The sequence below is a fragment of the Gymnodraco acuticeps genome, unplaced genomic scaffold (assembly GCF_902827175.1).
Source record: "Gymnodraco acuticeps unplaced genomic scaffold, fGymAcu1.1, whole genome shotgun sequence".
In the NCBI taxonomy this organism is placed as follows: Eukaryota; Metazoa; Chordata; class Actinopteri; order Perciformes; family Bathydraconidae; genus Gymnodraco; species Gymnodraco acuticeps.
The window spans coordinates 406,577-418,989 of NW_022990673.1; the positions used below are offsets into that span (position 1 = coordinate 406,577).

General features: G+C 38.3%; 1 protein-coding gene across 1 annotated transcript; it reads right to left on the reverse strand.

Moving 5' to 3' along the window:
* Positions 1 to 1,977: 1,977 nt before the first annotated feature.
* scamp4 (secretory carrier membrane protein 4) lies at positions 1,978 to 7,947 on the reverse strand. Its single transcript, XM_034230031.1, has 7 exons — positions 7,815 to 7,947; positions 6,601 to 6,627; positions 6,312 to 6,440; positions 6,015 to 6,171; positions 4,875 to 4,976; positions 3,695 to 3,812; positions 1,978 to 3,569 (listed from the first exon to the last, which is right to left on the reverse strand). Exons 2-7 carry the CDS (start codon positions 6,605 to 6,607, stop codon positions 3,381 to 3,383), a joined length of 702 nt encoding a protein of 233 aa, XP_034085922.1. The 5' UTR covers positions 6,608 to 6,627; positions 7,815 to 7,947; the 3' UTR covers positions 1,978 to 3,380.
* Positions 7,948 to 12,413: the final 4,466 nt, after the last annotated feature.

Genomic DNA, 12,413 nt, shown 5'->3' on the forward strand with positions numbered 1-12,413 from the left:
GAAGAGGTTTAAAAAGTGAACCCACAAACTTTGCTGTGAGCATTTTTCTTGTATGAACGGTTTTCTTTCTACCTAACTACAGCGACCATCAAAATCAGGCCACAGAAACAAGCATACATTTACTCATTAATGTGAGGCTTGTGTTCATTATAGAACAAGATGTAAACATTAATGGAGTCCTTGTCTGAGGTTAAACTCAGGAAAACAAGCAGTACACAAGCATTAGCATCGCGTGCATGAATAAATAGATGCTTCATTTTGTGAGAAAATGCGGTTGTCGGCTGCAGGTAGGTTGAAATATATTGTTCCAACATGAAACTGCTCACAAGATCTGTGGATTATCTTGAGTAACCTGGTCATGATTTCCAGAAAGAGACATTGCTGTTGAGTTTTGAATATAATATTTTTTTCAGAGCACCAAAAGCCAAGTGTCATCTAGCTCCACTAGAGAAGCCAGACATCTCTGCTGCTGATATCTCCAACCCTCATAACAACATAAAACAATCTAGATAAATAGCAGATAAGAAAACAAATATGTCTTTCTGATTTTAGGGAGACCTGTTCCTTTGAGTGTTTTGAAGAGCCGAAGTCATTAAATGAAAGGTCCCATGACATGCTTTTCCAGTTATTACCCGCCCCCTTGTGTGTTATGTAGCTTTTTCTGCATGTAAACGGTCTGCAGGGTCACAAACCCTCAAAGTACACCCTGTAGCGAGTACAACTCTAACACATAAAAGACCTGTCTATGTTCGCTGCCCCAGAACGCCTCGTTGGAGATTTCTCTTTTTCCATTTTCTTCTTCCTGGTCATAGTGACGTAATGCTGCTCCGCACCAGCTCCGCACACACACTCACTCGGGCCGTTTCTCAATCGCGAGGATGCTTGCTTGGTAGCACATGTCTTCCGAGTCACTTCCTTCAGAAGCTAGGCAAGACTCCTTCCTGGCAATCGGAAAACGAAGAGTGGAACAGGCTAGCAAGTGTGCAGGTGTGCGTCATATGAGAGGCCCCGCCTTACATTTTCCGCCACAGATTTGGGGAAATTGGTCCGTGCGCAAAGCATTGTGGGGATTTGAAGGACGCGAAGTCTACCCATGTGCAGCCTCGAAATTACCCCCAAACCAAGGACGCGGCCTCGGTGGAATTCCAAGTATGCTGGAGATTTGAACAGTCCTTCGGCGGCACTCGATGACGTAGTATCCTTGAAATATTGTCTTGGAAGCCAGTTTCCTCTCGATTGAGAAACGGCCTCGGAGCTCAAACTGTGTGCTCAGGCTGAGATCCGCGTTGTCTCGCAGACCCCACGCAGCAACCAGGAAACGAAACCAGTAATCCACCTCACACTGTCCGCTCCTCGAGCCTCAAAGGGCAGAGCAGTGAGCCCCGCAACGTCCCGCCAACACGGCACCCAGACCCCACGCAGCATTCTCATCTGTTTGTTGGTGTCATTTCCTGGTTGCTAACAAACGCCATTGTAAGTTAACACATACACACTGATGTTCCGCTGTAACGGTGGTGGACTCATCAGAACAGTATAGGGAGGGGGGGCAGGAGCTCCAACAAGGTGTGTAGGACAGAGAGTGAATACACATACTATACAGAGATGCTGTATGAGAAAACCAATGTGATTTTGGAACATTGAACAATGTAAATCTATTCTAGTAGACCCCAACAATGGAATTATGATCAGTAAAAATGGCCATGACATGGGACCTTTAATATGCAAACAAACAAAAACAAAAATCTCCAATATTCCTACGTTTTCATACCACCAAAACAATACTGTATAAAATCATTTGGAAAGAAAATCAAACCTTAAACACTTAACAGTTGGATGTTCTAACATTACTCGACACACCAGATAACCGAATGGAATACAGCCATAAAAAATAACTTCTGTATTATGAACGTTTTTGGCAATTTTTTCGGATTTGCACCACATTTTCCAACCGTAAAATATTCAGCGAGGACACAGAAATAATGGGAATAATAATATTTATTGAAATGTTGCAATATTTTAAGGTTATTTTTACAATATGGCACTTGTCAAATAACAGGAGAAAAAAAATTAAAATACTGATTTTGGCAGTTGGCCATAGAGGACACTTTCATAACAAGAATAAAAGTAAATCAAATAATGAGGCAGGCACCTTTTACTTCCAGCAGGTGCCTAGCGTCATATAGGCTTTTGGTATCATTCTGCCGAAATAAAAAGCAGTTAAACTTATATTTTACCTGCATAAAAAGCCACAATCATTGGGTTGAATCAGATTCTTTACATATGATTGTTGCAATGACATTTAATCAGTTAACAGATAGTGTTTTAACACACCATGTGTACATTTTACTACACCGCTGAATCCATTTGCAGTTATTTTTTCAGTCAGTTGACTTGGTTGTAACCCGAGGTCAGTTTTTTTGAAATAAGAGAATCCTGTTCAGTCTGAACCCCATAGGCTGCATGAAAACACACTGCAGTCACACAAACATACTCAGGCTATCTGGGGGAAAGTGAAAGCGACTGAAACATTGTCAACAGCAGAAGGACCCTATCCTTCACTGCAGGGTGCTGTCCACTAAAAGCAAACAGTGTAGAAACTGAATACATCTACTTTGGTAGTGACTTTTTTCCAGTATCAAAACAATGGAAAGTGTTAGTGTTTTGGCACATGAGCACTCAGTGAGTAATCGGGAGGATTACACACCCAAAACTTTTGAAATGTTTCCACACGTTGCTTCACTGAAGCAAAAGTTCAGTTTAACACAAAAAGCAGTTTAAGGCGAAAGTCAAGCAAGATAGTTTTTACATACAAAATCTGCACGCAATATTAAGGCAAGAAATTACAGCCAGTAGGCAAGCATGGAGATTTCAAGCACAACGCATCAAAAATAACCTGAACTCCTGACACAGAATACATGTATTACAAATAAATCAATTCCACCAGATAAAAAACGTGCAGTTTGCAGCTGCTCTCTTGTTGCAAAAGCAAAAAAACTGTGGTTTGGCATACTATGATTTCTAGCATGCAGATTTTGCAATACATAAAACAATGCTTTCATAAAAGGTCCATAAGGCACACATCCTATACACACTGCTATACTGAAACAGTTCGCATTCTTTTTGAGTTTCCAATTGCACATTTGCAAGACTTTTTTAAGCATAAAACTGTAGTTCTCTCATTCATTTAATAATCAAATATATGTAAACAAAAATTGAAATGTAATGGCATGTTAGGAAGATAACCCTCTACTACAAGTGTAGTGCTAAGATCAAGTGAACATTCAAAACAATATTTCTATGCATTTTGTCATGTCAGGGTGATGATATGCTGCTTAAAAACGACCAGCTATCTGTCTCCCTCTAGTGGTGACTCTCCCCTATCACCAGTGGCTGTTGTCGGGGTAACTCGGCACTGCGGCAGGGTACTGGGGCAAACTCGGTCCCTGGGCCGTCTGAGCAACAGCGTTAAAACCTGCTTCCCTCACAGGAGCACTCTTCCACAGCCCGGTGCTCCACTCCTCCTTAGCCTGCTCCATACTGCCGCCGCCGCCTCGGTACATTCTGTGCACCTACCACAGGAAAGGAAAGTGTAAAAAAAGTGTTCATAATCTGCATTTGTGTCTGTTTTTAAGCATCTGTGTGGGCTTATATAGATGATGGACAAATGCAAGTGTGTTTTTTAGTGTATGCTCACCTTAATGAGAACCAGTGCCATTAAAGCAGTCACCACAGTGAAGAGCAGAGTTGTGATAAGCATCACTATAGCGGAGCCCACATTTGTGCTGAAAAACATCATTGTCGCAATCCAGCCGCTATGATGAGTTGGTGAGGGTGAGATGGAGTAGTACGGGTTAGTGTATCACACAGTATGCAATTAGAAAAGTGGATTTAATACAATTACCCAAAGTAACCAATGAGACATTAAGCAGTGCGCAAACAGATCCAGTGGCAAACAGCTTCAGGATGATCAGTGTCACATTCACTTTACATGTTACTTGTTATCATGAGTGAATAGTATTGTTGACTTAAGCAGCTGAACACCAATATTGCTTAGCTTTAAGAACATGGCTGGTGATAATAATGTCTACATCTATTCTAAAATAAAATATCAATATGGCATTCTGACTGTAGTTATTTAGATGTGACACGTGCTTGTATAAAAGTAGTCTGAATAAACAATTAACATGATCATTCAAGACAATCTGTTTGTAGAAATGTGAAAAAATTATGAACTTTTATTATAGTTTGCCCAAAAAACCTTGTTGTTAAGAGTTAAACACAAATAAAAACAAATATTTGTAAGTTGGAACATTGTGTAAAACGTAAATAAAAACAATGATGCAAATCCTTTTTCTTTTACACAGCATCCCAACTTCATGTGAATCGGGGTTTGTATACTCAAAGTAGGCCTCATCGGTTCTTAAAGGGATAGTTCCCGTTTTTTGTAGTGGATAAGGTACTTATCTTTAGTCAATTACAGTAAATGATGGTCGGCACGCACGTTAAGAGAAACAGACAGGAGTACCATAACAGAAGCAAAGCAATTTACTGCTGTGTTTAAGTACCTCATTCAGCCCCACTTCAAGAGATCCAAACTAGTATTTTAATGTTATGGTTAAAACCTTTCAACCCCATGTACAGCGACTGCAACAACCCCTCGTCCTAAACCATGGAGGAATCTATAATGAATAGAATAAACTAGCAAAAATGTGCAGATAATGTATGGATACTTAAATCATCACGTGTGAAAATGTCTGATGGAAACACATTTCCCAGCTGCCTTGATCATTTGACAAAAGCCCTCGCCAGGACCCACTCGATGATGAAACATGCGCACAGTTTTTAGAGCTAACCCTAACCCTTTTACTACTGACCTTGTTCCCCAGCCAGAGATGCCAATAGTCTGGATTAGAGCCAAGATACACTGAAGGAAGAAGATGAAGAAGAAGGTCATGTAGTTGAACGAGCTGTCAGCCCTGTGAACAAAAGAGAAAACACAAGGATGATACACTCACAATCCAAGGGCTGCACTATTTTTGTTGCAGTGCTGCTTCCTCCTAGCATTTATCAACCCTGAGGATAGAAAGTGAGTGTTTATGATAACACAGAGGAGACTATTTCACACTAGTTTCACAATCATACAGTCCAAACTTTGGAAGTGTAATGGAAAATCAGTGGGGGTGATATTGGCTAGAAGCATTTATGATTAGATCCCATTATTTCCAGTAATCACATTTTGAAATGAGGAGCACCTAGGCTGCTGTAGCCTGCTGTAGAGACAGTGTTTACAATCAGCCTGAAGGTGTGAAATATAAGACTTTCTCAAGCAAGATACGGTATGTTGGATCAAACTGTTATTGTAAGCTACATTTTGAAGATATCCAACCAAGAACACTGTCTGTACTCCTTGGGGAGTGATACTCACAGCCTGCATGCTAGTGTTGGGATAGTTTGTCTGCTTGGCCTTGTAGTGTGTGCAGTTACGCAGGCAGGTAGATGACAGAATTTGAATCAGTAATTGCAGTTGGGATGAATTCCAACTGACTTTACAACAGTTTTTCCCAGGCTGCACTATTGCCATCAAGCTTTTTTTACTCCACAGTCTTCTGTTCAGTTCCTCCTACTCTTATCTCTTCCCTACCAAAGATCTTCCTACATCTCCAGTCCTATTGCTCTATATTCTACATCTTTAAACTTCCTTTGACATTGTTTTTTTTACCTTTAGGTTTTAAAGAAAAGTATTTTTGTGTAGAGCTGTTGTTCATTGAGCTGCCCTCCATGTTAACCTCATTGCTTAATTAACTTTTCAAATGGCCTGACCTACATTAACTTTCCTGGTGATGTGTTTTACATTTTGCCTGTATGCGTTATCAAGTGTGATGTCTCATACTTGTGTGTCTGATGTTACATTGTATTCTGTAAAGTATGCAGAGACTTTTTGGATGATTTGTGCTTTAAATATACCACGTTCAGAAATGATACAGCATAATGACATTAATAAGATGGTGACTAACCGTAAGGCTTTGTAGAGTGGTCTGAACCAGCAGGTGTAACTGCACGGGCTGAACAGTAGGAGCCAGAGTAGTGAAAAGCCGAAATTTGTGGCACTTCCACCCCCAGCCCACCAAGCAATACATGAGATCACATTTAGGAACAGTGTGCCTGAATACACTGCGGGGGAGAGGGGACAGTGGAGGAAAGCAGAGAAAGGGAAGTGATTCATTTTTGTGCATAGTAGTAGAAAGAAGAGATTCATGTTCCTATTCCAAGATAAATTCAAAGAACTATTTAATGTATGCGGCAACACTCACTCATCCAAAGAGTGTAGACTCTGCGCACCAACTGCTGGTGCTGTGCAGGTATTTCCTCTTCAATGTTGTGGTAAAAGCATGGCTTTATTCTGAAGAACTGAGGCAGGGGAGGAAAGTTGTTGGCGCGGTCTGAAACGGAATGCAACATGTCATTTTATTATTTCTGTTCTGAGTAAGAGTTTGTTTAATTAAAGGATGGGCAAGTGTAGTGTGGATTGTGAATTTACCAAGATAGATAGATAGACAGATAGATAGACAGATAGATAGAAACGTGTTTTAAGTGACTAACCTGCCATCTTGAAATCCCAACAGTTTCCTGGATAATATGAATATACAGAAATGAAATTAGACAATTAACCCTCATACTTGTATATGTACACATAATATATGTCATATAATAATAATAGACTCTTTTACTTGTTTTATTAACTCAATTTGACTGAATAACCTTATGCTATATATCTTTAAATATATTTTGATGCTAATACTTTTGTACTTTTACATAAGTAAAGCTTTGAAATCCGGACTTTTACTGGTAGTGGAGTATTTTAAGACCATAATATGTGTACTTTCCCTTAAGTAAAATATCTGAGTACTTCTTCTAACACTGATCATTTTAAACAAAACAATTTCTGGTATAGGACTTCTGGTCGAACGAGACATCTGAAGAAGCAACATTAGGCTCTGAGAAGTTGTGATGGATGTGTTTGACAGTTTTTGAACACATTTCATAGACCAAACTATAGTCAATTTAAAGTTGAAAATGGAAAATGTAGACCATTTGAATAAATATTATTTTGGACATAAAAAAAGTGAGATTCTGCTGTTTTCCTTCTAAGTATAATGCTGTGTGAAGTGATCATGTGTTAACTATATGTGTGACATTATACACAGGGGTGTAAAGTAACTAAGTATATTTACTCAAGTACTGAACTTAAGTATAATTTTGAGGGACTATTTTTTGTAGTATTTCCATTTGTGGGTTACTCTATCCAAATACAATTCAGAGGTATATAGTGTACTTTTACTCCTCAACATAGATTTGGATAAATGAAGTGAAATATAATCAACACTTAATAAGACTTTGTTACACCTGGAGTAACATTCACAAGCTACCCTGCAGTATACAATCAAAATGACCAGCTTTAATCAGAACATATAGATATATTAGTCAATCTGCAATCTACTTTTTGGAACTTTAAGTATATTTTTACTTTAGTACTTTTACTTAAATAACATTGTGTATGCAGGAATTGAACTTGTAACAGACTAGTCCTACACTCTGGTACTTCTACTTTTACTTAAGTACAATATCGGAGTACTTCTGTTGATACTGTAATGAGCTAAAGCTGGTTGTTAGGCAGCTCAGTAACGTTAGTCCAACAGAAGCAGTTGGAAGCCTTTCCATAACGTTGATGCTGTATTTGACTAACTGGCAGTCGGACTAGAAGTAAAATGGTGTGAAAGTAACCGGAATGCGTTATAAAGATATGCCAACGTTACCGGGATAGCGTGTATCTCCTTTCGTTTCCGTCGACAACTGCAGCGGACCGGAGATTCATTCAGGATGCGCTTTTGCGACCCCAGCCATTGAACGTAGTGCGGCTGCGCCACAAGTTTAATGTTTGTAGTTTTTAGCTGTATGCATTCAACAAGCTTGGGCGCATAAAGAACTACACGTCCCATGATTCATGTGCGCGGTAAACGGGAAACTCGTGACAGCAACATGACACTACAGTTCGCGGATCCCACCCACTCATGAAAGTACATTCAGGGTTCAACTCAGATTTTATCAGGATTATTTGCCTTTATACATTTTTGATCGTTGTCATAACATTTAAAGGTAATAACATCAAAGAATATTATATTATTTACCTAATCATTTATTTTGTACCCACGAATCCAATTTTATCAACTCAATTTAAAACCTATTTTTGTTTCATTTTAACAATATTTTTAATCTAACTTGATACAGCATCAGCAGCCTTTGATGGTAAACATCTATAGATTTATGGAGTGGATTAATATGCCCTTCCTTTTGATAAATAATAATAACAGCACCTGAATAACAAAAAGTAAAAAGGGAATATACATTAGAACAACATTGGACTTTTATGTGACATCTCCTTTTGTAATTGACAAAAACGTGTTTGAAATTAGGCAGGGATAAGTATTCATTCCGGTGCCATTATTAACATGGAGCAGATGAATTTTTTTTGCCATTACTGATCAACATTGGACAACTTTGTCATTGACATAACGCAAAAACGTGTGGGTGATGAAGCGAGTGACAAATTATATTTTAAACTTGCAAAATGTTTAAACGCAGTTTTGCAAAAAATACTCTACAAATGTGTTATACTATCAAGTATATCCGAGTCAGGTATTATCGTTATGCAACACAGGAAATCTGTGTATCTACCGTCCAATTATTTCACACACAGTGACGTCACGAGCTACCCACAATGCAACACGCGCCATATATATATATATATATAAATACGCCATTTTCATGGAGGTGCAAATATCCTGAAAATGCAAATATAAACAGCTAACTAACGTAGCAAGGCAGAGCGCACTAGGTTTTTTTTCTGAATTAACGACCGAAGAAATCGCTGCATGTCTTCGGATTACATCTCTGGACTTGAGGGGTGTGCTCTAGGTCGTTACCAGCGTAAACTAGAGCTGTGTGGGTTGTCGGATTGCCCTTACAGACTGCGTCGAATTTGGCTGCATCTACGTCCAATTTCTGGAAACACCAGGTGAATACCCCACTTGTCACAATAATATTATCATGCCATTGCATATATGTGGTATTTTAGAGTTGACTAGATATTGATTAAGGCAATAGACTATGATATTCAGTACAGGAAGCTTAGCAACACCTAGACGGTGTACGGCTAAACCCTTGGCCTGCTTGCACCTCGCGTAAAACGGCGGATACCGGAAGTACGGTGTCGCCCTCGGCCCAATACCCGTATGTGTGTGTGAAATAATTGTTTTTCTTTATTAAACACGTAAACGGAAGAGCGTTTGAGAGGCCTTTTTGCTTTTTGCTTTTTACCTTACTAAATTGTCTAATGGTCATTGGAGCGAGGGGCGGGGCCAAACTCACGGAAGTGATTTCAAAACAAAAGCGGTGATAATATTATAAACAAAGGGAAACAAGGTGAATTTAGCGATCACAACGAAAACGGCCAAGACACATATTGAGCCCAGAAAATGGATGTTATAAGGGCTGTAAATATAATAAGCCTCTGTCTAAAATGGACAACATTGTTAGGAGATTTAAACTATACAGCGATTCTGCACTGTGGTCAACTCCAAATCAGCTGCTCTTCATTCCTGCTATATTTGACGAGTGATACAAATATGTTTTACCACAAGTTCTTAAGAAAACTGACACTGTTGGACTCGGTTCTAGTTTGACTTATACCAGAAATAAAATGAAGTACTTTTGCTGTGCACTTGTGTGAGTAATCCTCTGTCAAAGTCCCCTCCATAGTAGGCTACATAATGCATGTTTTTCTGCTATATTTGATGAATGATAAAAATATAATTTTACCATTAGTTCTCAATGAAATTGATACTGTTTGACTTTGTATTAGTTAGCCTACTACTTACAATACATTGAAGTACTTTTACTGTATATTGTTCGAGGAATACTCTGTCAAAGTCCCCTGCTGAGAACAAAATCAAGCCACTTCTGCTAAGTTTGATGAGGGAATTCTTTTTTGTCATTAGTTCTTCGTGAGATTGATCCTGTTGGACTCAGTACTAGTGAAACTACCCCCACAAGTACTATGAAGTACTTACTGTGTACTTTTCCAGTACTCCTCTGTCAATGTTCCCTCCTGAGAACAAGAATGCATGTTTCTCTGCTATTTTGAATAAACGTTAAAAAAAACTTTCTTCATGAGACTGATATTGTTGGACAGAGTATTTTAAGAGGATGGTAGACTTCACAATGACACACTCTGTCACTCTTGTTGGCCTCTTGAGTATTTTAAGAGGATGGAAGACTTGATATCAGCAATATTTCCAGTCAGTACTCCGGCAGCAGCATTTGTACCCCTTGGAAAGTCTATAGAGTCTGGCCTGGATAGCTGGTCTATCCTTCAGCACACTGACACACTCAGTCACTCTTGTTGGCCTCTTATGATGCTGCTGTCTTTTAAAATATGATTATTTCTCTGCTCCTAGTTCATTCCTCGCAGATTCTTCCATCAGTCCCAGTCATTGCATGTCAGTCAGTATAGAGCTTTGAAAAATGTGTCCAATTCAACAAAATGTTTTTTGTGAGTGAAGGCCAGAGCTAAATTATAGATTGTTTGATTGTGTAATTACAAGGTGAGAGAAAATAAATCCACATCCTCCTATGAAATGTATTTTATTTCCTTTTCCATGTTATACTTATACTTACTTGCATTATAACATTTGCATGTTGAACTACATGATAGCTTCCCCAGCCTCAAGGAAATACAATAAAATAAATGGATTCATAATTTTTTTTAAATGATAACAATTTATAAATTAATAATGTTGTGTGCAAACATTTCAAATTTAAATATAAAATGAAAAATAAGTTTACTTTTGAAATTATTTCTCACAAAAACCTTTCTAAATGATAGTAAACTATTACAAATATATATATGGTCAATATACGTTTTTCTGCCTAAAATAGTTGAAATTGAACGTAAACTGTATCAAACACCACATCCATGTCAATTAACCAATTTTTGCCCGCTATTTAAATTGACTTTGGTTAGTTAATACAAATATTGATATTAGGCTACATATATAATTGATGCAGTCTTTCTGAACACTTTTTTTTTTTAAATATTGCAAATGAATAATATTTAAAATGTTCTGCAGAGAGAGTGCGATAACTTACAGCAGTTGAAAAGATTTGTGAAAGGATAAATTCTTCATGGGCTTCAATGGCTTGTATAGATAGTGGTTTGATAGTTTCAGATAGTGGTTTGTTTAAATAACTACTGACATTTTAATAAATATTGCAAAAAAGGGCTCCAAAAAAGGCATATATAACCTGGCCGGCTTAACCAGTGTGTAATTATTCAAGCACCACAAGATTCAGAGTTTATAAAGTACAATTCTGGGCCATTGATTGTGTCATTTCTCCAAACACATACAGTAAAAATGCCTGTTTTGAAGCTTTAAAATGGTGCAGGAAAAGGACTTTACATTGTATTATACTTAAAGACAGGGCTATTCAGTTAAGAGAAGAGAAAAAGGAAAGCAAATTGTTATAATGGGTGATGTAACATTAATCAAATCAAGTTTTATTTATATAGCACATTTATAAACGATTTTTGGTCGAGCCAAAGTGCTGTACATATAATAAAAATAGCCTACAGTAAAGACACTTTACAGCTAATACAACAACACAGATTGTTCAGAATAGCAGTATGAGAAAAACGACACCCTCTATCCTTAGACCCTCACATCGTACAAGGAAAAACTTCCGGAGAAAACCCACAGTTTAAGGAGAACATGGGAGAAACCTCAGGGAGAGCAACAGAGGAGGGATCCCTCTCCCAGGACGGACAGACGTGCAATAGATGCCGTGTGTAACTCCAAGAGATAATACATTTACAACATAGACCAAATGTTTGGAAATGCATGTGTCTGTAATAAGAAGATGAATCTACGAAGATGTCAACTACAAATAGATTAATGACATACATAATATGAGGTCCTTGGCACTGTGTGATCATGGGGCATCACCCTTACAGCATCAGGACAATATCATATGGAGTCAGACACTGGAAGTGTGCTGGAGGCGTTGACTGGGACTGATGGAAGGATGAGACTGATGAGACTGAAGAATCTGTGATGAACTAGCGGCTGAGAAATAATCATTAAAAGACAGCAGCATCATCAAGAGGCCCACAAGAGTGACAGTGTGTCATTGTGAAGTCTACCATCCTCTTAAAATACTCTGTCCAACAATATCAGTCTCATGAAGAAAGTTTTTTTAACGCTTATTCAAAATAGCAGAGAAACATGCATTTTTGTTCTCAGGAGGGGACATTGACAGAGGATTGTTGGAAAAGTACACAGTAAGTACTTCATAGTACT

Excerpts from the sequence above, each read along its gene's own strand:
- scamp4 (XM_034230031.1), bottom strand. Across the intron at positions 6,172-6,311 it reads AGTCTACACTCTTTGGATGA|TGTATTCAGGCACACTGTTC; the intron begins GTGAGTGTTGCC and ends TCTCCCCCGCAG. Across the intron at positions 4,977-6,014 it reads CCACTCTACAAAGCCTTACG|GGCTGACAGCTCGTTCAACT; the intron begins GTTAGTCACCAT and ends TTTTGTTCACAG.